This window comes from Sebastes fasciatus, chromosome 3 (genome assembly GCF_043250625.1).
Source record: "Sebastes fasciatus isolate fSebFas1 chromosome 3, fSebFas1.pri, whole genome shotgun sequence".
In the NCBI taxonomy this organism is placed as follows: Eukaryota; Metazoa; Chordata; class Actinopteri; order Perciformes; family Sebastidae; genus Sebastes; species Sebastes fasciatus.
In genome coordinates, this window is record NC_133797.1 from 33332915 (window position 1) to 33355976 (window position 23062).

General features: G+C 43.6%; 1 protein-coding gene across 4 annotated transcripts in view; it reads right to left on the reverse strand.

The window, feature by feature from the left end:
- The window catches only part of tnrc6c2 (trinucleotide repeat containing adaptor 6C2), a 154285-nt gene that overhangs the window by 33479 nt on the left and 97744 nt on the right, over nucleotides 1-23062 (reverse strand). For 3 of the 4 annotated variants that reach the window (XM_074630475.1, XM_074630477.1, XM_074630476.1), the window contains 3 exons: nucleotides 14667-14767; nucleotides 14290-14311; nucleotides 203-607 (listed from right to left, as the gene is read on the reverse strand). In XM_074630475.1, coding sequence (XP_074486576.1) covers nucleotides 203-607; nucleotides 14290-14311; nucleotides 14667-14767 — 528 coding nt within the window. The remainder of the gene's footprint in view (nucleotides 1-202; nucleotides 608-14289; nucleotides 14312-14666; nucleotides 14768-23062) is intronic. The other variant, XM_074630478.1, reaches the window with a different exon arrangement.

Sequence of the window (23062 nt, forward strand, 5' to 3'; positions counted from 1 at the left end):
ATTTACTACGCTCATCGAGAGAAATGTTACTAAACATGTAGCCAAAATACAGCCGACATACACAAAAATGAAAACAAAATCAGGATTAAGTTTGAAGGATGAAACAATTTGCACACAGCCACCACAACAGTGTTCAAATTAAAAAAAAAATTTAAAAAATGAATCTATTCAAGGGCAATTTGTTTACTGTATTGACACAAACCTGAGTGGCGTTTGCTCGCAGTGGACGTGGCAGAGTTTAGGGAAGTGCTGCTGGTAGTCGTAGAAGAAGAAGCGTAAGATGATGAGGGCGAAGAGGAGGAGGAAGAGGAACAGGAGAGGGTGAGCGCGCTGAGGGCTCCCGCAGGCAGTGGCTGGCCTCTCTTCAGTAGCTGCTTGTGCTCCTGCTGGCGGAAGCGCGGGGGCACCTCTCTGGGCGGGTAGCGAGCACTGGCAGAGGACAACTGGCACTGCTGCTGAGGGGGAGTCTGAGTCGGGAGTTGGCTACTGGAGGAGACGCGCTTGCCATTGCCAGAAGAAGAAGAGGAGGAGAGGGGCAGCGTAGGGCTGGCGGGGTGGAGGTGGTGGGGTGGGCCGGGACTGGGCTTAGTGGGAGCAGGCTCTGGCACTGGATGGATACAGCACACAGGCACACACACACACACACACACACACACACACACAAACACACACACACACACACACACACACAGAAAGACACATGCAGGTAGCAAGGTATTAATGTCTGGGTTAACTCACTATTAAACCTTTATATAAACGCAATTATATTTGGCTGGGTAGTGCTAACATTTGACAACCGGTGACAAAAAAAATAAATAGTGGCTAATAGTTTTTTTGGGGGGGGTTAATCAATTATTGTATATCTCCCCAAATGCTATACAATGTACCATTAAAGAATGTGTGGCAGACACGTTTTACTTTCAGCTAATGTTCATGCAGTCTCAGTTTTATTTTGTGTATTGTATTTTATGAACAGTACACAGCAGGTGTTAATAATTCAATCTGCTTGTCTGCACTGTGTGTTGCTGTGGACTGTCTCTTTAAGTTAACTGCCTCATGCAACCTTTTGTCGAACATATGTTACTGGCCCAGACGCACTCTATGAAAAGGTCATATTTTTTTCTGCTGACTGAACACCGACACACACAAACACATGGAGACATCTCCTTTCCTCTTCATTACACTCTCTTCTCTTGCCCCCCTACCCCACACACATACACACAAACCTTTCCCTGCTGGTTTGGCCTCAGCCTGACCCTTTCCCTGTGGTTGCAGTGACCAGTCAGCCATCTAATTGAGCGTTAGCCTGAAAGGTGTTATTATTAGCAGGACCTGGACAGCTAGCAACCAAACAGATTGGCTTGGCTAAAGTTTCCTCTCCGGGGTCTGTCTGGCCTATACACTGAACATTTCTTCTGAGGAGGCTGAAGAGGATATTGGTGTGAGTCTGTGGCTGTATGAACATAGGGGGAAACTGAGCTAGATCTGGTATAGCACTACTATCAGGGCTCAAGCCGTCGTCCTAGGGCCAAAGAAAATATGATCGGGGAGGATGAAAATTGATTTTGGGATGAATTTGGGACGAGGCTTGAAAGAAAAATACCTGCTACATTAGAATGAACGGCAATGAAAATGACGTTTTGTGTAGCGCACCTTTATTATTGAACCTCTTTGACAACATAAATACACGCACATACTGTCAGTGCCCGATCCGTTCCACACTGACACACACAGCATATACCGCGATCTCTGACCTCGCGACAGCCGCAGCAGCAACGGAAAATTATTCCCGAAGTCAATGAGGTAAATTTTCTAGTATTAACGTTACCAGTTAGCAAACATTTGACTGTTTGACGTTAACGGTTACGTCACAGTTAATGCTCGCTGACGAGCCAGTAGCCAACATTTGCATTTACAGTGAGTGAGCTGACGATAACGTTACTTTAACGAGGAGTCAAAACTCCGCAACAGCTCAAATCCTGTTACTAATGTTAACCACTTATTTACTAAATTACTCCTCTTTGTCCCCTTTAGGTAATAAGGCTGCAATGAGATCTCTCCGTCACATTTTGTCCGTGGCGCCTTCTCACCACAACAAGTGCATCATGTCCAGCAGCTCTTCCAACTTTAGGACGCGCAGCTAGCAGGGCCGTTTCTAGCTTTTTGGGGGCCCATATGCAAAATCTTGTTTTTTGACCAAATGCTACTTTTTGCTCATGAAAAATATTTTAATGTAACTTAGCTGCATTTTTAACATACAAATCAAAACAAATATTTATAAGTAAATATTAAATAAAAAAAATTATTAAATTACTTTCTAAAATAAAAAAAAGTTTGGGATAAATGATAGATTCATGAACAAAAATAAACCCTCTTTTGATGTCCGTTTTATATTAAAAGTATTTTTGAATGATTAATTAATAATAATGTAAAAAAACAAAGATTTTAAATTCGGGATGATTTTGGGACGGTTCCGGGAGGATGGTGAAAAAGGTTTGTTTAGAGCCCTGACTACTATACCTGAGAGCTCCCTGCTGCACAGAAACAGCTGCTTTCATAATGGCTGCCAATTGCTAGTGACCTAAGAGCTGCAGTGAATTACAGTTTCTCAGTCCATGGGTAAATGCATGATGAATAGAGTTGATGATGTTGTTTTCTATAGTCCCTAGATAGATATGGCTGCTCTACACAACAGCTGAGACTGCCTTCACACAGGGGAGGAGAGAGAGACACAGGTTGTGTGAGTGTGTGTGGAGGGAAGGGGGATGCTTTTTTTACACCATGAAATAGTGGGAAATTGATGGCATGGAAATAATTTGTTCATTAAAGCTTCACTATGTCCACTAAGAGAACTATTCCTACAGCAGTCCGGTACTGCAGTGCTGGCAATTAACCACACAGTGACACGCACACACACACAGGCCAAAGCTGCCACACTGGAGGAAGTAAATACAGAGTGCAGAGGTATTCACTGTGCCTGCCAAGAGCTCGACTAAAAGCTAAAAACAGAGGCCCTCTCAGTGAGCACAACACTAATCCAGATGGCTGCCTACCTGCTGACACACAGAAACAGCAGTGATGTTTGGGAAAACTTGAATTTGCAGTAACACAGCCAAATCCAAAATACAAGCCCCTCTACATGAAGAGAACTACATATGTAGAAAGGCAAACATTGTTGTCTTCTATTGATGCCCTTCACAGACACACACGCACTTCCTCACAGGCACAAACACGTGCGCCTCTACATGTTTCTTGAAAACATAAAAATACTCAAAAAGGACATTTTCACAGTTGTTTGCACCCCCTTTCACCAATGTAGTCAAACAGGCATGCAGAGAGGGGGAGGGAGAAAGAGAGCGAGAGAGAGCCTTCCCCCCTCCAGCAGTATCTGGCTGGCTGTTGGCTTCGAACTGCAGCTGGTGACGCACAACTCTGATTAAATTCATCTCGGCCCGCCTGACGTTGCCTCGACCAATCACACTGCAGGACGGTGAATACACGCTGCCCTGCCCCCTTTCCTCACTGTCCTCCCCACTCTGTTTCCAATCGCCCCCCACCCTCCTCTTCTTTCCATCAGCGGGTTTCTCCATAACCCCACTGCTCTCTCTCTCCATCACTATCTTCCCCCTCTTTTTTTTGTGTCTACCCATCTCTCAGCCTGGTGTTCTCTGCTCACTGTGTTATTCTCCCTCTGGGCCTTTATCCATCTTGATCCCTCATCTCTTGAATTTCAGTCTCTTTTCTCCCCTGTCTTGTTTCTGTCTCCTTACCTTGCCATTTCCAGTCCTCCATTTCCCCACTCCAAATGTCTCCCCTCCACCCAACCTCGTTCTCTGCTTTATTTTCTATTTCTTTCATCTCTTCCAACTCCAACCAATTGTTCTACCTAGTGAACATTTTGTAACCCCCTTTTTCTTTCCCCTTGCTGTTAGGCATTACTATAGAAGGTAGTGACAGAACTTTAAAACCCCCCAAAAAACAGGAACCCTTAAATGAACTCAGAAAGTTTAAACTTAGTTCTAGTGTTGGTACTTGGACTCCTGCCACCAAAAAAGGGCCCAAGCTAGTACTTTCCAATGGCCCAGGAACTACCAGGATGCAGATTGCACTATTGGGTGTTACTCATTGCTCAAACAGAAGCCTGACGACTGGGAAAGATTGTGTGCAGAATTCATTGAGATTAAAATCACATAATGGTTGTTGCTAGGAAGGGACTCTCATGTAAAGGTCCAGTGTGTAGGATTTGGAAGCATCTAGTGGTGTGGTTGCCGATTGCAACCAACTGAGTACCCCTCCGCTCACTCCTCCCTTTCCAAGACTGCGGTAATGCGAGCCGCCATGTGCAAAGCCGTTGTAACGCTGTTCAACTCACTCAGAGGCCATCTTAAGCCTATAATAACACTACTTTTGGAGCAACGGAAGTCAGACGGTGGCTGGCAGTACCACGATTTTGCACTCTGCAGCTCACATTACCGCAGTTTCACAAGCATGTCGGAGAACTACGGTGGCCTTCAGGCAATGTAAAAACGCAAAAGGCTTTCTCTAGAGCCAGTGTTTGGTTTGTGCGTTCTGGGCTACTGTAGAAACATAGCGAAGCAACATGGCGGACTACGTGGAGAGGACCCGCTCCCTATGTAGATATGAAGGGCTCATTCTTTTATTAAAGTTATTTTTTGGGGGCATTTTCCATTTTTTATTGACAGGACAGTGGATAGTCTTGAAAGGGGGGAGAGAGAGAGTGGATGCGGAAAGGGCCACAGGCCGGATTCGAACCCGGGCCGCCGCGGTCAGGACCAAGCCTTAATACATGGACGCCCGCTCTACCAACTGAGCTAACCCAGGCGCCCGAAGGGCTCATTCTAAGCAGAACGAAAACACAACGATTCTTAGTTTCAGGTGATTAACACGAATGAAAACACAAGTTATGAATATTATATTCCTGCTAATAGAGCCCCTGAAATGTTACACACTGTTCCTTTAAAGGATTTGAAATCGAAATACCAGTTAATGTACCCATGTCCCGACTAGTTGAGATGCAAGAATTCAAAGTTGTTGTCTGTAGTTACCAATTGTTTTGGTGTGGTTAGGTTATTTAGCAGGTGACCTACTTGATAGATGGGTGGTTTTGGCTTTCTGCCTCTTTTGATCTCCTTCTCCACCTTTGCACATATCCTTCCTGACAGTCAGTCACATACTTTGCTGTCTCAAACAAAGGAATTCCTTTTTAATCTGTTATCTGTCGAATTTGCCAAATGTTTGCAATTCATACACACAAACGCACTAAAGGAACTTGAAGAGCTCCTAAGATTTAATCTTAGTTCCCTGAACAATTTGGTCAAAAATACACATGAGGATGTTACTCAGTCGGGCTCAGTGTTTATTTCTGCTGCCAGTGTGGTACAGGAAGCAGACGAACTCAGATGACAGATATACAAGTCCCTTCGCTCAAGCGTGCCTCATACACACCCTGCAGCTTCATCCAGCCTGTGTTTGTGTTGTTGTAGTAACAGGGGTGTATCCATGCTGCAACTCCCTCATGTTGCAGATGACCACATCAAATTTCTTCTGCACAAGCAATGACATATTTCACTAAAATAACCCTGAGACATTTAAAACCACATTGTCACAAACCTGCTCAATCACATTATTCTGTGCCCGCAAAAAAAAAAGCTAAAATGATCTGTCATTTTTCAAGAAAATTGCTGCTATAACACTATCCAGCTGGGTAATGTGTAACCATCTACAGTGTAATCTGTATTTAACAAGTGAGAATTAATGAAGGCAGGAGTGTGTGTATGCAGACATACTCACACAAATGAGATGGCACAAATGGCAGTCTGAATGTGTAATAGGTGAGAAGAATAGTAGGCTATGTGTGAGAGACGCAGCTCCACTCTGCCCTGAATAAACATAAATACATTTACTGAGACGCGTCTTTTCATTTTGAGGAGAGATCTTTTCCTAATCCATGATTGATGGGTAAGTGCTTTTGAAGAGGTGGGGGTTATAGAAAAAGACTACCAAGGAAAATAATGGAGAAAAGCAGGGGAATCCCTCAGATGAGAGTGTGCCTATAAAAGATTAAATGAGGAAAGTGAAGAGTTATGGTGGTTACACTCACTGCCAGTGAAAGGCAATGAAATCCACACAGTAAATTAGTGAAGTTGCAAGCCTATTGCATTTGAACTCAACTGGATGACTAATAGCTTTACAGAAACAGGGTTTCTCTGCTTATTGACCCCTTAGTATAGGTGAAGTTTCTTTCCAAGACTACTAATTAACAGCTTCAAATATCAGACATATTTTAAAAATATCTATTCACAGGACACTTTTTAAGAAATCTACAAACACTGGGCATTTTGACCTGATGATGGTCAGGAGTTTACTTAAGCCATGTTTCCACTGCAGGAGTTTTCCCTCAGAACTAGGAAGCTTTTGAGGAACTCATTGCGTTTCGACCGCAGGGACCAGGGTCTAAAATAAGTTTCAGGGACATTTTACGGGGCTTTTTTACCCCTTGCAAAGGCCCTGGTCGGAGGGTAGTACTTTCTGAAAGTACCGGAACCTTCAAGGTGGGGTTTGCAGGGATGTTCGTCGCTGATTGATGAAACACACACACACACACACACACAGTGGCACTGCCAACGGCTTCAACTCGTGTACCGCTTCATTCACAAACAAGGAAGTACTCTTGTATCTTGTATTCTTTGTTTGATTACATTGAAAGTAAAGTTAGACTCTGCTGTCGGCGTCCCGACTCATTAAAAAAAAAAGACAGAGAAAAAGAGAGAGAGCGAGATTTCACTACGGTGACGTTCTAAAGCACAAATAAATAACCATCTAACACTCAACAGATGATTTACTGTGCAGACAGACGCACTTACATACATACAAACGTTTATTTTTTTTAGATGAAGCGGGCTGGCACACTGAACTGCAGGCTACAGAGTGTGTTTACCACTGTGACCCCCAGCAGCCCTCGTCCCATGTCATGTTGCTGGCTAATTTGGCTAATTTTCACGGGTCTTTAGACGGCGGTGGAAACGCAGACAACATTGGGCTGAAGGAACCTTTTAGTTCCCTTAAAAAATAGTTCCAGGGTCTAAAAGTACCAGGAACTTTTGGTGGAAACCTGGCTTTAAACACTCAACGAGACCACAAGATTGAAGAGGCAGAAAACAAGATTCTTCAACTGTCCAACTACATTAGAAATGGGTAACTTGTAGATATCATCTCGACAGGAAAACAAGAGACAACAACAGACTGCTGAAAATAACCATTTTACCATCGTCATTAGCAGAGGTGAATACAGAAATATTTAAGTTGCAGCGGTGCAAGTGAGAGTTGTGTTGTGAAAACCAAATTTAGACTTTAATGTGGAGGTGGCCTTTGTACCTCTAATTGAAGTTGAAAAGGAGAGCCAATTAAATTAGCATCTGTATCAAGTGCACTGTAAATTCCATTAAACCCTCCAGCTGAGGCGCTCTCTGCAACCTTGCACCAAACTTTTAATTACAGCCCTTCCTCACACTAAATGGTTAATTACACACAATGAGAGCGAGCGAAAGAGCAACTGCATAAGAATAGAGAACAAGTGAGCACTGATGAAGTAGGGGGAAGCGTACAAGATAGATAGAAATATATAAAGGAAACCAGATATAGAGTTGAAAATCCATAAACAAGGCATAATGGGCAGGAAGGTAAGTAGGGTATCTGTTATTGTAAAGAACAACTGTGATTGGTTCTCTGAGCCTAGTGCCAGGCAGCGCAGGTTCCCACATCTCTTCTGTCTATTGTCTGCAGAGCCACTTTATTATGCAGCCATGTTTATAGAAGGGGGAGGGATGGACACAACGCACAGGCCTATATGCCTTACACAATGGTGCATTTCTTAATCCAATAAGACGTAGGGAAGGGAAGGGAAATACAGCATGTTTGTCTGCGTATAACAATTGTATACATGCTGCTGTAGTGGTTTTAAAAGACGTGTACAATTGGGTGCATCAATGGGTTTTTTTAAGCTCACGAAAACAAGCTAAAGAAAAGAAGCATGTCCTTGCCTGAGTGAAAGTAGTGAGACAAGATCCACTCAGTTTTGTCCCAAGAAGTCGGATCAAAACAATATGGAGGCAGAAGCACAAATAGATGAGTTTGCCAAGTGCATGAAGTGCACAAACTTAAAACAATGAGCTCATGACCATCTTATCACGCCTCTTATTTCCTTCTGCAAATTCTCTGTCAAAGCAGATTTAGGCTGCTTACTCATCTTTGCTTCTGTGGTTACTATGGCTAAGTTACTCGTTACACTACTCAATACTTTTGGTCTACAATCCACAAACCTGATGACTATATTCTCTTTTACGATGACACTTGGTTGTTTTGACACGGTAACCGAGAGGACCTTTTTGTCCTACCGTATGTGCGTATGTTTATGCACCCATAGGGGGGGGGTTAAGTGGGTGTGTCTCTATGAGGTCCCATCTGTCAGTATTAGCGGAGAAAAACAGAAAGACCCTCGATCTCGCACAAAATAAAAGGCCCAAAAAATTCTCACCCTTCCTATAACGGGCCGTTGCTATAGAGACTGACAGTTGCCTAACGCACTCTCCGTTTGCCTCGTGACCCCCCTGTGACCTCTTCCCAAATCCTCTCTCTCTCTCTCTCTCTCTCTCTCTCTCTCTCTCTCTCTCTCTCTCTCTCTCTCTCTCTCTCTCTCTCTCTCTCTCTCTCTCTCTCTCTCTCTCTCTCTCTCTCTCTCTCTCTCTCTCTCTCTCTCTCTCTCTCTCTCTCTCTCTCTCTCTCTCTCTCTCTCTCTCTCTCTCTCTCTCTCTCTCTCTCTCTCTCTCTCTCTCTCTCTCTCTCTCTCTCTCTCTCTCTCTCTCTCTCTCTCTCTCTCTCTCTCTCTCTCTCTCTCTCTCTCTCTCTCTCTCTCTCTCTCTCTCTCTCTCTCTCTCTCTCTCTCTCTCTCTCTCTCTCTCTCTCTCTCTCTCTCTCTCTCCCTCTCCCCTGTTGTTCCTGTTGTTCATCTCAGCTGTGCCTCCCTGGCCTGTTAAGATTATGAAAGAGTTGCCCCCTTTTTGCTTTATCATTAGAGCATAGGGAACACAGTAGGCAAACACTCATTTTCAGTCTTAATATGAATTTTTCATTAGTATATGTATATAATATGACTAATATTCGAAGACATTATAACCATACGCTATATATAGTTAATAAAAACAATCTCATCAAGTCAAATTCAGCTGGTACAATCATTTTTCTAACTGCCATTTGATAAAGGCCTGAGGGGAGACTGAGATGAGCCCCTTATGCAAGCATCACAGCAGTCTTTGAACCTTACAGACACATATATATATGTGCACACCTTGGCCTCAAAGCGCAGGCTGGACTGTCATTCATATCAGTTGAGTTACATCCCATTAATCTGCCTGCTATTTGACATGAAGCAGCTCACAGATGGGGGAGGAGGAGGTGATGGGGGAGGGGCAAGAGGCACCGAATGGGCTCTCTTGTCAGCAGCTTGTGAGTGATCATACAACATGAATACGCAGAGAGGAAAGCATTGTTTGAGTTTGTGCGCCCCTCTTGTTTCCTTTCTCTCTAACCTCCCCCCCCCCCCGGTCTCTCTCTCCATCCCTCACTCTCCTCTTGCACTTGACATGCATGCGGGGTGAGCACACGGGGGGTAGAGGAAAAACAATTATGCTCGGCAGTCATAAATCCACAGGATGTAATTCACGAGCTATTCACTATTAATTCATTGAGTGTTTATAAAATGTGGTTAACAGAAGAGAAAAGCAGCCGGAATGCTAAAGTAAATTAGCCTCTAATTAGATTGCGATTCATGAAATTCCCTTTCAAAAGTGTTGACGCAATTAATAGCATGTGAAATTGCAAATTAATCCAGTGCGGAATTATACGACACACTTGTGTTTATGTGCGACTCTCGCCACTTTGAAAAACCATAATGGCGTTATCACGGTGGTGACACCGTGTAAATATGTTTCTCCTCAGATGCGGTCGCCGGGGCCGAGCGAATCGTGGCGGAAGAAGGCGGCGTGGGTAAGGAGGAAAAGTGAGGGACGAGGCAGTGACAGGTATTACATTTGTTCTCTAACCTTTCGGCAGTGAAAAGTGTGTGGGCAGCAAAAATGGAGATTGCCGATTTTCTGATTATGGGGGTGTGGGAATGCGACAGATGCAGGGTATTACTGTGGCTTTCCGTGCCTGCGTGTAGCCACCTGTTTCATGAATTGCATTTGTGTAACTTCCTGCTAACTTCAATAATATTTGTGTGTGCCCGTGCATGCTAAAAGCCATCAAATGGCTGCTATATTATGGCCTTCGCTGCTTTGCAATTCCACAATGTAAGCATTTTCTTCAGTCACAGAGTAGATTGAAAGTCGCTGTAGGGAGATATGTGCATGTCTATTAATATGACTGTGGGCATCTAGGAAAACACATCTGCAGCTTGACAGATACTCCTCACGCAGTACTCTGTGTGTATGTATGTGTCTTGGCATGTGCATGTTTTGTCAAGTATGTGTAGCAGTCAAACTGACTGATTGTGATTGCAGTGGTGGCAGAGATTGTGATGAAGCTGCGTGTGTGCTGGGGGTGAATAATCAGCATCCCTCTGAGGTAATGGGGACCAGGAGGGAGGGAGGGTGGGAGGTCCAGCCTGTGTGTGTGTGTGTGTGGGGGAGGTGGGTTGGGGCAGTGGGACGCTGCCTCCTGGAACCCTGCGTTCGGTGAAGCTCCATGCCTAATGGGGGGCAGAGAAGTTAATTCCACTGCGCCGAAGCTTTATCTCATTTTCATACATATGAACGCGCCAGGCCGAGATCGATTACCGCAAACAAATTGAAATGCCTGGGACCGAGGAGGCCTGCAGAGAGGGAAAGCAGAGAAAGGCGTTGAGGATGGGGGGAGGTGGTGTGCATGCGTATGTGTCTATGAATTTCTGAGAGTGTATAAGGAAGGCAGAATTCACTGATATGGATGGAAAGACACAAATCACTACCGCATACTGATTTTCTCCCCGCCTGCATATACACACACACTTCTATTATTTAGAGTCACGCCTGAAAACTCAACTCATTTCAGTTGATGCCACCTTCCTTTTAAGAGATATTGCCGATGGGAGGTTATGAGCAAACTCTGAGGTCCTGATGGCTCACTGAATGATTAGTCCTCAAACAGGCCCCCTTTTCTCCCTATTTTCTTCCTCTTTCTGTCTGCATGAGCACCCACTACATACACACAATTAGTTTCTCATTCTATGTTCCTTTCTCGCTCTACCTCTCATTAAACATACCATAAAACAAATGTCCATGTCATTAGTCCTATTCTATATCAGCTCCGTCATTGACTCCCGACGGTCATTTTTGGCACTCGTCTGAAGTGCTCACTGCTTCATTACTTTCTTTCCTCCCTTTCCTTACTTCATTTTTGCTTTTATCTGGCCCCAGAACACTTCCTCTTTCTTATTCTCCTTTCCTTTCCTCCTCCCTCCTTCTTAGCTGTGCCCCTTGTCCATGGCATCTCTCACAGGCAGAGTTTTCAATATTGACTCTCAGCATTTCCTTTACCGCTCCTATCAGTAACACTTGGTACAGCCCACATACTCACATCATACACTGTAGTCAGGAAGTAGTATCCCTGTGATACGCTTTTCATTTTTCATGGATTTGAAATGAAACAATGAATATGTGAATGAGTTTTATATATATATACTGCCTTCATTTTAGAACAATGCACATAGATCATAAACAAATAAGACAAACAATGAGATGTTCTATAGCAAAACTATAAGCAACCCAAAAAACCCAAATAAAAGGCCCCTGAAACAAGCAATACGGTGCAGCTGCAGCACAGGTCTGTCAGAGCACCACCAGGGAAGATACCAAGTGTCTGCTCACTTTAAACTCATTTCTCATACAAGAAATATGCAGACAAACTATTGTTGCCCGCATAATCCTTTGGGGCATGTGGATTTGCACCATCTGACAACCACAAACCTCTCCTCTCCACAAAACACTCACCAGTCATTTCTCAGTCAACAGTCTAGGTAAACACATAAAACTCAACCCTGCCTCATCACCGCCACTAACATACTGTTGAGCAAGGCATTTAAACCAAAGTAAAGCTGTTCAGCGGCCAGCAGATAAGACTGTGGTTGTAAAAAAGACAGCTTCCAGGTGTGAATGTAAACTATGTGAGTGTGAAGCAGGGTGTTCCTGGAAAAGAGCATTCATGCTCAACAGTTCAAAAAAACAGATGCTGCACACTATAAAATATGCCTGTTCTCTCCTAAAGTGCTCTGTTGCTCTCTAAATACTATTTGTGACAAGGACCTTTTGTCAAAGTACCATATATACGGATATCGTACACATAGAAAAGAATTTCCATCTCAATCACTCAAGCACACTGGCATTAAATGCGTATTCAAATCCGAAGCAGCTAGCTTTGTGTGGAAGCTTAGAAACTTAGATCATAGGCCAAGCTCACAGTCAGGGCAGTGAAAGACAGGGAGGCCAATTAAATAGACAGGTCAAAGTTCAAGGAAAGCTGTGGTGACCTTTGTCAAAGCCCGAAAGTCATACCCAGATGGCCAAGCTGTTGCTCACACTGCAGGAGGATATGCACTGGGCCGTCTTCACCCAAACCCGATCGTGCAATAACAAGACCTATTTCAAACCTTTTGCATTGATTGCATCAGATCTAACTGTAAATGCAGGGATTACACCAGAGTGGTGCAAGGTGAAATATAGGGCTGGGACGATTCATACACATCATACACATGTACATAAAACCGGACGTAGGTGCACATGTATATTTCCGCTAACTTCACCAAGTCCGTCGCTAGCTCTCCCGTCAACTCTGTTCTCTTTATACATCCATGGTCAGCTCCATCGGGGCCGTTTGAATGCATTTAACATAAATATCAGTATATGGGTGCGCTACAGTTATAGCGTCGGCCGATTTGTTTACGGAGATGCGAGTGGCGGCTGGCTTGACCGCACGTTACCGCAATACGATAACTTTAGCTGTCCGGGACAGAGTTAGCATGCAGCTTTAGCCGTGATGTCTAGCTCTGCTTTTCCTGGCAATGTGTGAAATCCAAAGTGTTTCCATACTTTGCTGTATGTGTATTGTTAACCACTTTAGATCTAAAATGTGAGAGTGTAGGTCGAATCCACGCGGACCCGCCGCCTTTTTCTACTTTTTCGTTTCAGCTCGCGGTGGCCGCTTGCTGTTTGTTTAGGGTGAAGGTTACAGAACGGATACGACGTCACGTTACTCTGACTACAACAATAAAAGCGGTAACTTCCTTCTACCTCCGCATAGACTCAAGTGAAGCAAATATATAAATTCTGGCATTAAAAAATATATTTCAAAATCGCGATACAAAGGTGAATCAGGTTTTTTCCCCCGTCCATAGTGAAAAGACATCAAAGCAGGATGCTGTTTGTGATAATTAGTACTGGCAGTGACGCATGAAAACGCAGGTCTAACTAACAGGAAGAGGAAAGGGCCAAAGAAGAAGGCAATAAAGATTTGCATATCTTCTGCTTAGGACTTGGCTTACTCACTCACACATTTATTTGAATGTATATATTATATATTTCTTAAAAGGTAAAAAAAGGTACAACCTTTTCCTTATTTTGAAGCAACTGAGAGCAACAGAGGCAACGCTACGTATTTTGTAAACATTTCAAAAGCAATTTCACAGCAATGTTCTCTTAAGATCTATTTTAGCATCTTAAGAGAACACCAAGGGCATTTGAGGACACTGTTCTTTCAGTCCCAGTCTCTCTGCATTTCAGCTGAGCGCTATGCCCTTCTTTTATTCTACTCTTCCTCTGTCTTCCTCTGTCTTCCTCCTTTACCCCATCCCCTCCCCCAACCCCTCCACCCACACCACACTCAGTGTGCTGTCTGGGTGCCTTCACGCTCCACTGCCTGGTGCTGCGGGCGTACTGGGCGTCACTCTGCATCACTCCGCATTAGACTCCACTGTATTTGCTCTGCTGCGTGTGCGCATGTGTGTGTGTGTGTTTGAGAAACAGAGAGTCAAACGGCACAATTGTGCATGCATGTGCAAAATGTGTGTGTCCATCTGTGTACGAGAATGCTAAATGCTAATGCGTGAATAATGTGTTTGTGTGTGTCTTTATGGGTCAATGTGTGTTAATCAGAGCTGATTAATGCATATCAGTGGCTGGAATGTAGTTTTAGAAAATGAGGTAGATGAGAGGGTGCCAATTACTTGATCATGACACTCACCTTTGGGTTTCTGATCAGCAGTCTGCAGGAAGAGAAGAGAGAGAAATGAATATAGGAACTTAACATAGTGAGGGTGATGTTTAACAATCACTCAAATACTGTAAATAAATAAAGAGCCTAGACTTTATTCAACAGGAAAAGGGCTAATGTTACAGAGTAAAGTGATCCAATCTTGTTTCAGTTGTTGCTTTACTGGAAGTTTGCCATTGATTTTATTAAAAGCCATCGAGTAGAAAAGATTGAAGTTTTAAAAAAAAGCACCAACTGTATAACCCACACAAATACAGTGCCAACTGTAAGTGCCTGCTGGTAGACTCAAAATAGATATGCACAGCTCTTTAATAGGTGTGCTGTGAGTGCATCATTTTCACCCTCACCTTTTTCTGAGCGACGTCCGTCTTGGTCTTTTCTTCTTGTTTTTTCTTTTTCTTTTCTTCCATCAAATGGTTCTCTTTCTTCTGTTGCTGGCTTCTCTCAGCTGCACAACAAGATAGGGAAAGAGTAATGAGTGAAAACATGAAGGAGAGAGGCTAGTAATCGACTCAAACGCTACAATAATGTAGACCCACAGGCATCACACACTTTTTTCCAAGTGACATTTTTAAAAAAATCAGTTTTTAAAAATCGCAATATATCACCTTGCTTAGAGTATCGCAATACATCGCAATATATTGAATCGTAACCCCTGTATCATGATACGTATCATATCGCCAGATTCTTGCCGATACACATCGCTAATGTTCGCAATCACACGCACAAACGCACACATACTGCGCATATAAACTTTCAACCCCTTTCCCCTTTGATCCATGTGTGAGTCAGAGCCAAAGTGCACTCTGTCTGGAAAAACTTTTCCATCCACAATCATCACCTCATGCGAAAATCATGTCAGGCACTTCTGAGAAACACTTTCCCTCATGGTCAAAAACTGTAAAAGGAGAAGGTGGAATGGAGGGGTTACAAAAAAAGGAAAAGGAAAAACATGTGAGTTAGAGAGAGCGATAAATACAGAGAGAAAGAGAAATTCGGTAAGAGTGAAGGCCAGTGTAAAAGGGCTGGTTTAAAGACAGCAGGAAATGGCAAGAAGATAAAAAGGCAAGGGATTAAAAGGTTTGAAAGGAAGACAGCGTAAAGGCCAACAGATTGACAGAATAGGACACAAGGTCTTTTTTTTAAACAAAGATCTGTTTCTAGTGGGCGCGAGTCAAACTAGCTAGATAGCTAGCCCGAGGGCCAGGGAAACTAAGTGCTTCTTTTCAGCCTGTATTTCCTTTGGCTCAGCTTCAGTGACAGCTCCTGGAAACTATTAGGAGGCATGAGCTGGGCCAGAGGGACTCAATGTGTGTGTGTGTGTGTTTAGTCTTCACTAAGTGCAATGGACACTAATCTATAATACAGCACTATGTCATATCAAATCAATGATACCACACTCTGAAATGTGCAAATACAATCGATCATCTTCATGCCAGTCTAAAATAATGGTCTATTCCTATTTAATGGCCATCCTGCTAAAAGTGCACGCACACACACCCACACACGCACGCCTGCCTTGTACAATAAGCCCTTGTGCTTCATCCTCGTGAACTGGAAGGACATGACTTTCTTCCAAAAAACTGTCCCACTGCTCGAGCGATATGTTGAATTTGCTTCGCAGAGTTTCACATAACTATCCACTAACGTCATGCTGCAAAAAAAGTACTTTCAGTCAATCCGCCTTTTCTATTGAAGCCACACAAGAAAGGACCTCTACGCCAGCAAATATTAGAGAACTCAAAACCTTCCATTCATGTGTTGGAGTCTGTTATAACTTGGACAAATTCTTTGGATTGCATGTACTGTATTCTAGCCTGTAGTCTCGGAGAGTCCTTTTTTAACAGTTGTTAGTTGATCATCTCGCCTAATAACATTGGAAAGTGTTTAGAGTAATAGCTAAATGATGATATATCCGAATACGGCCTGACAATTCATTATTAAAAGTAATTTATCAAGCAAAAATGTCAAACATTTGCTGGTTTAAGCTTTATATTATTGTGATTTTAGACTGTCAATTTTTCATTATTTTCCTTACATTTTAAAGAACAAACAAAAACGGACAGATTAATTGATAATGAAAATCATTAGAGCCCTTATGTTGATTAATGTGTACTGTCCCTGACAAGTAAACTTGGCACAAAATACAACACAGGGCCTGGAAATTGAATCTAAATCTGAATGTATGAATGAATCATAACGCTCATAACAGAGGATTAATGAAAGGCGTGCCTCCCACTGTGCTGCCCACTGGCAGGGGGAGGGAGCTGTCAATCAAAAAGACAGGAGAGGCCTCACAGAGACTCTGATGGTGGGGTAATGTCTCTATGGCAGTAAGGGAAAGAAGGAAAGAAAGAAAGAAAGTAGACAAGGGTCAGACAGACATACAGATGGGCAGAGAGACAGAGACGGAGGAGGAGAGACATTGAAGACTTGTCAACAATGAGTTTAGAGCCAAACCGTGGAGACGACTGCCAGACTAGTGGCCATGGCAGCAGGGTAAAATCAAAGAAAGGAGATATTCCTTACATTACTTTTTTGCCTCCATCTGGATTTTCTCTTCTTCATTGCGCTCTCTTTCTCTACCCCTCTCTCTCTCTCTTACATTCACACAGTCCTATTTTTCATACTGAGGAGTCTGTGCGTGTGTGTGTCATTGTGCTACCTCAGCAGCTAGGAGGAAGGCAGCCCTCGGGTAATAAATAGGAGCACAAATTATGTGTGGGTGTTTGTGTGCATTCAGATAATTATATGCAGTACGTGTAGTATGTGCAGTTGTGTATTTGTGACATTCTCTGGGCTCTGATACGGTGACAGCATGCAAGCAGAGAAAGGGATGGGGGATATATGTGGGAAGAAACTGGCTTTTGCCATTAACACAGCATGCTAGATTTTTCTTTCACCATCAGTTGCAAGTGATAGAGGCTACATCCACAATAATACTCTGTTCTGATCTCTCTGATCTACATGCAAAAGTGTTTTAGCGTCGTTTCAGGAATAATCTCCAATAACACCCCTGAAAACGCATATCACATGACCATTCACGTACACTGGGCATGTGTGTGCCAGTGTAAACAGGAAGCAGATTGATAACATCGCTGGACTGTCGCAAATCGCTGAAATAATATCTTGCCTCCTGTGCATGTAGGGAGTAGTAGCATTACAAAATGCAATACAACAATAAATACAACAGCTGCTAGCATAGAGAACAAGGTCAGCAACGCCTGTAATTTGTTATCCATGTTGAATTAACCACTGGTAGTCAAGTCACGTGATTGGAGCATGAGAAATCAGGGAAGGACACGTCGTGACTGATCGGACCCAATCAGGAAACGAACGCGAGTGTCTGCGTCATCGTAGGGATGTGACGGTGAGGCAATTTTCCAACCGGTTAATAAACTTGTGATAACACCGGTGTTACAGACTACAACGGACATTTTACAAGAAAAGATGACGCTCAATATCTGTAGATCGCTTACTTTGATCTTTATCGTTGGAAAAGCAAAACAACGGTGTGGGCGGTGGGCAAGTAATGTAATCGGTATGTGCACGGCCACCGTGTAACACCGATAACACCGCCTACCGCGGCAAGCCTATGACATCTTTTTCGAAACTCTAGAGTAAAACGCAATCCCAGAGTTTTTAAACTAAAGCAGTGTCAGTAGCATTTTCAAAAGTCTCCATTTTAGAGGTTTGAAAACTCTGGAGTAGTGTGGTCGCTAGGCGTAAACTTAGCAAAACGTATTCGTGTGGATGTAGCCACAGCCTCTCTGCTGCGGCTGACCCTGTCATCCTGGTAGTCTCACCTTTTACCCCAGATGATAGTGGATCCACCCTATCTGGTTACTACCGCTGCTGTCACAGAGAACAGAGAGGACAAATACTACAACAATACCACCACATCCGCACAACAATATATTTATCATCTAATTCGATAGATGTCAATACACTATGGAAGGCTTACAGTTAACTGGTTGTTTTTGTTATTATTACTGTCATGTTGGAGGCAGCCTGGTAGAAAACCAGTCATGTGAAATGTGAGAGAGCGGACAGTTGTCTTTGGAGCTGACGTAGTCAATGCCAAAGTTAGCTTCCCTCCTGACCTCCTTTGCCCCACATATAACCTTACCTGCCTCTCCCCGTCTCTCTCCCTCTCACTCAGTACTGCTGACACCAGCACCTCCTCAGCAATGACCCTGGGGTGTCTCTGTGCTGCCGTCCAGCATCAGGTTTACCCTCGCTGGCAGTATGACACTGCAATTAGGCAAAATATGTCCTGTTTTGAGGTTACTGACCTACAAAGCCACAGTGTGTCATTCAGTCTTCTCTTACGTGACAGAGCCTCAGATCACCACAGCTAACATAACGTAGCTAGTTACTAAACCAGTCATTATTTATCTCTTCCATTTAAAAACAAAACATGATAAAAAAATATATATTTTAAAAGGCACTGTTAAAATAAATATGCATTTTGGAGAATTTGCTTTTAACCAAAAGTTGATAAGATAAATATTAATGCAAAGATAGCTCTGTGGTACATTTAGCCTAACTTAGCACAGATACTAAAACCAAAGGCTAGCCACAATGAAAAGTGAAAATAATTTGCTTCCCAGCAAATCCAAAATGGTTTTATTCACATGTTGCTGACAAGCTGTTCACCAATATGTCCAAGAGGCAGCTGTGTCTTGTCCAAAGTTGTAAATGTATGCAAAGCTGGCAGATGCTTTCAGTCTGTTGGTCAAAAATTCGCTCCAAGCTAACAGCTTGTTAAACCACAATCTCTCTTTTTTCTATTTCTACATATATTGAATACAACATAACATTTAAATAGCTTTGAGTTGTTGAAATGGACCTCTGCCAGGGTTAGGCTAGCTGTTCGAGCTAAGCTACGCAAAGCATGGAGCCGATGAGTGTGCGAACAGTTCGGGAGGTTTAAGACTGGAGCTGTAAACCCCTCAAATGACCAGATAATCTGGGTCGAACACAGTACCGACCAAGGTCCCACAGAATCTGAGCTAAATCGGCCCAAAACTCAAAAAGTAGTCTGAGCCCGGCTTTAGTAGCGTAGTAGAAATGAGTAGGAAAACATCCCAAATCTAAGCAAACTGGAGCCGCTGGGAAATTGTGAAGAAATTGCATAATGAGGCAGTATCCTCTCTTCCTCTGCTGCACAAAACAGTTCATATCCTGGGACTATAGGGCTAAGCTATAGAGGAGGCATGACAACAGGAACACACTGTACAGGAATGAAGGGGCTAGAAACTCACACAAACCTAGTCGCATGAAAACACACAGGGAAGCTTGATGTACACAGGCAGGAGGCAGTCTGTCTGATGCCTGTCTTTTTCTGCCAGGGATGCATAGGAGAGGGAGGTGGGAGGAGGAGAAGGAGAGATGGGGAAGGGGAGGTGGGGGATGAGAGGAAGGGAAAAAACAGGCGGAGGATGAAAGCACACGCAGAGCAACACCAATTAAGAACGACAGCCGCCGGAGAACCAGACAGGGCACAGAGAGAAAGAAGAGAGACTGTGCTGGAAGAGGGAAAAGGCAGAAAGAACCCTCACTGGAGAAATGGAGCAGTTGAAAAAAAAAAACTGAACAGAGCATTACTGAGGCTGGCAGACACGGAGAGACGGGAGGGGGGGGGAGAAAGAGGAACCGAAATATCCACGCAACCGAAATACCCACGCACCTTGATCGCTAGTATCTCGAGATGCAGGCAGAAAAGCGAAGGGTGAGGGGGGAAACCATGCAAGGGTGATAGAAAAAAAGAGAATAAAAGGGGAGTAAAAAGAGCTCATGTGAAGACTGAGCGAGACAAAAGAAGAGACACAGAGAGAGAACTTGAAAAGAGGAAGAGCTGCAGCTTCACGTGTCCTGAAAGGCTGTCAGATCTACCGCAGACACAACACCAATCACAAAAGGAGGGGGAGAAGAAGAGGAGAGACTTTCCTCTCTCAGCAAAAAAAAAGGAATATGGTCAGGTCGTGGCCACAGAGTGTGGTAAATGCACTCTCCACCAGCATTACCATTCACCCAGCCACCCATTCCTGTGGCATTAAAGAAGCCACAGGGCTCTCCTGAGCCTTATTACATGGAACATGATCATGGATGGCCATTACCTGGGGTATAATTCTTCAAACTCCTGCAGCTACTGCTGCTACAGACCTCAACTACTCTCCACAAATGTGTGTGCATTTGTGTTTACTCGACCTGAATGGCTTGGGAAAAACAAGCCTGTAAATTCCACAGTTGATAAGCAGCAATAATGTTGTTTCCATCCCTCGGTCGCACTAACTGGTCGCTTGGTTTGTAAGCATTCACCGCATACCAGCTTTGCTTTCCTTTCCGCAGGTGGCGAGAGTGGCTTGTAAAGATATACAGCGCACTTTATTGCTACTAGACTGGACTTGCTCAATGAACTGTGGCAGAAATATTCTTGGTTGTTGGAATCTGTAGACGAGGGGCTGATTGAGGGCGAACGGGTGGGTGGAGAGCGGCGATGAAGGGCGACGCAAGATGGAGAGAGAAAGTCAAAGAATCAGATAGTGAGAGAAGCAGACCTGCGTTATAAATAACAGCTTTGAGGTTTGCCTCCAGAAAATTAGCTCTCAGTGTCTTGGCTGCTTCCTCTGCCAAGTCGATATGAAACTTTAACACGATGGCAGCTCATTAAATAGGAAAACAGCACAATGCACAAGACCAAGCAGGCCTGCTCCCTGCCAGCACCAAAGCTAAAGCTTATTGAATTCAAGAGGAAGCTGTCAAGCCGAGTGTGTTGGTGTATGCGTTTGTCTTTCCTTGCGACTGCTTTGTGTTTATGAGAATAAGTAGTTGAGCATGGTCTGCATACGCCTGCATATTTGTTTTAATCTGTGTGCCTGCCTGGCAGCGTAGAGGCTGTGAGGTGACTCCCTGTCGAAGAGGTCTGTATAGTTATGAGGTGCTATTAGCATTAATACAATGCCTGGCCTCTGGTGATTAACCTTAAGCAGGAGTTCCTCAAACTTTTTTTTTTTACCAAAGACCAAAACCGAGCATCTCTAAATGTACACTGGCATTCATTAAGCTTTATACCACGGCCACAGAAAGCATTGGTTGGCTCAGCTGTTAGTGATTCAAACTGTAGTTTGATCACCAGTCAGCCTGCAGTATATCAGGCTGCAGCTAACCATATATATATATAAATGTCAGTCAACAAATCCCTGGCTGCCAACAGTGTAAGCAATAACATAGACTCTGAAAGAGAGACAGAAAATAAGTGCGGTGGTTAGTTGCGGCAACAAAGCCTGCTTGGAGGCGAGGAAGACAGAGATGAGGACAAGAAAAAACAGGGAGTAAGTAACAGCCCCCTCTGTACAGTTGTGGGTATGACGGTAGAGATGTAGAAATACCAGGGAAAGCAGAACAGTAGCGTGGACATGAGTAAAACTTAGCTAGATTTGCTTTAGTGAGACTATTGAGAATGGGCATCCTGAGATCTACACTCTCAATATCTTCAGTTTTATCCTGCATTAGGCTCATGACATAGTTCTTAAAATACAGAGAATACCACAAATTACTACAGCAATTTCAGTATCAAAACATTATTAAAGAAGGTGATGTGTTGGGCAAACAGCTTTAGCATCCTTAGATACTCAGTGCCTTCATAAATATGAATTAGTCTATGCCAAACTCTGTTGTTGAAACTTAATCTGCCCCACAATTTTGTGATTTAACAGGGTCCCAACTCAAACATCACAAGAAATGCTTTGTTGGTAGTTTCCAGCAGTTCTGTTTAATCACACTAAGTCTTTAAAATATGCTCTAACAATCAAAATACACAAAGTGAAAGTAAACACTTGAACTTCATTGATTGTACTCAAGTTGATTAAGGCGATTAAACATTCCAAGACAGCAAACAAATGACCTGCGCCTCAGCATAGGGGAAAGCAGCAGAGCATGCTAGTGCTATTTACAAAGCAGTAACTGAAGGCTTTGGAAGTGCCATAGGGCCTAAGTCCTTTTACATAATGAGTATGGCTGTCTAATGTTGGTTTGGAGCAGGAAAAAGGGAACACTGGATGTTGGATGTCCTGCATATTCTCTGTTATCTTCCATGTGATGGCTCTCTCCTTCTCTCCACGTCCCTCCAATTAGCCGACATGGAGCAGAGGGAGGGAAGCAGGCCCCCACCGAACCTCGGCACATTGAACATTCCCCTGGACCCCTGCCAAGACTCACAGGCAGCAGCTCGCCAGTTTCAGCTTCGCTTCCCCCATCCCTCTGCTTCCATCCCGGCCTGGCTTACCCCTGGTGGGGCCCCCTAAGCTCTGCCCCCTCCACTGGCACACAAGTTGGACAAGAAGATGGGGGTTGCACAGACCCTCCAAACCACCCAAACACCCATAGAACTCTTTGGTTACAACTCTCCTATACGTCTTTCATGCAAAAGCCCTGTGCATGACATAATGCTGTACAGCAGCAGGAGGTCTACCCGTGTTTGTACACGAGACTACTGGTCACAAGCAAATACCTGGTGTCTGGCTTTCACACGGGACATAAAATATACTTCAAACTAAGGCTGTGTATTGGCAAGAATCTGGCGATACCATATGTATCATGATACAGGAGTAACAATTCAATATATTGCAATACTGTAAGCAAGGTGATTTATTGTGATTTTTTAAATCTAATTTTAGGAAAACTGTCTTAGTATAAAGAACACACCACCATATGTATAAAATCTGAGTCAACAAAGTCA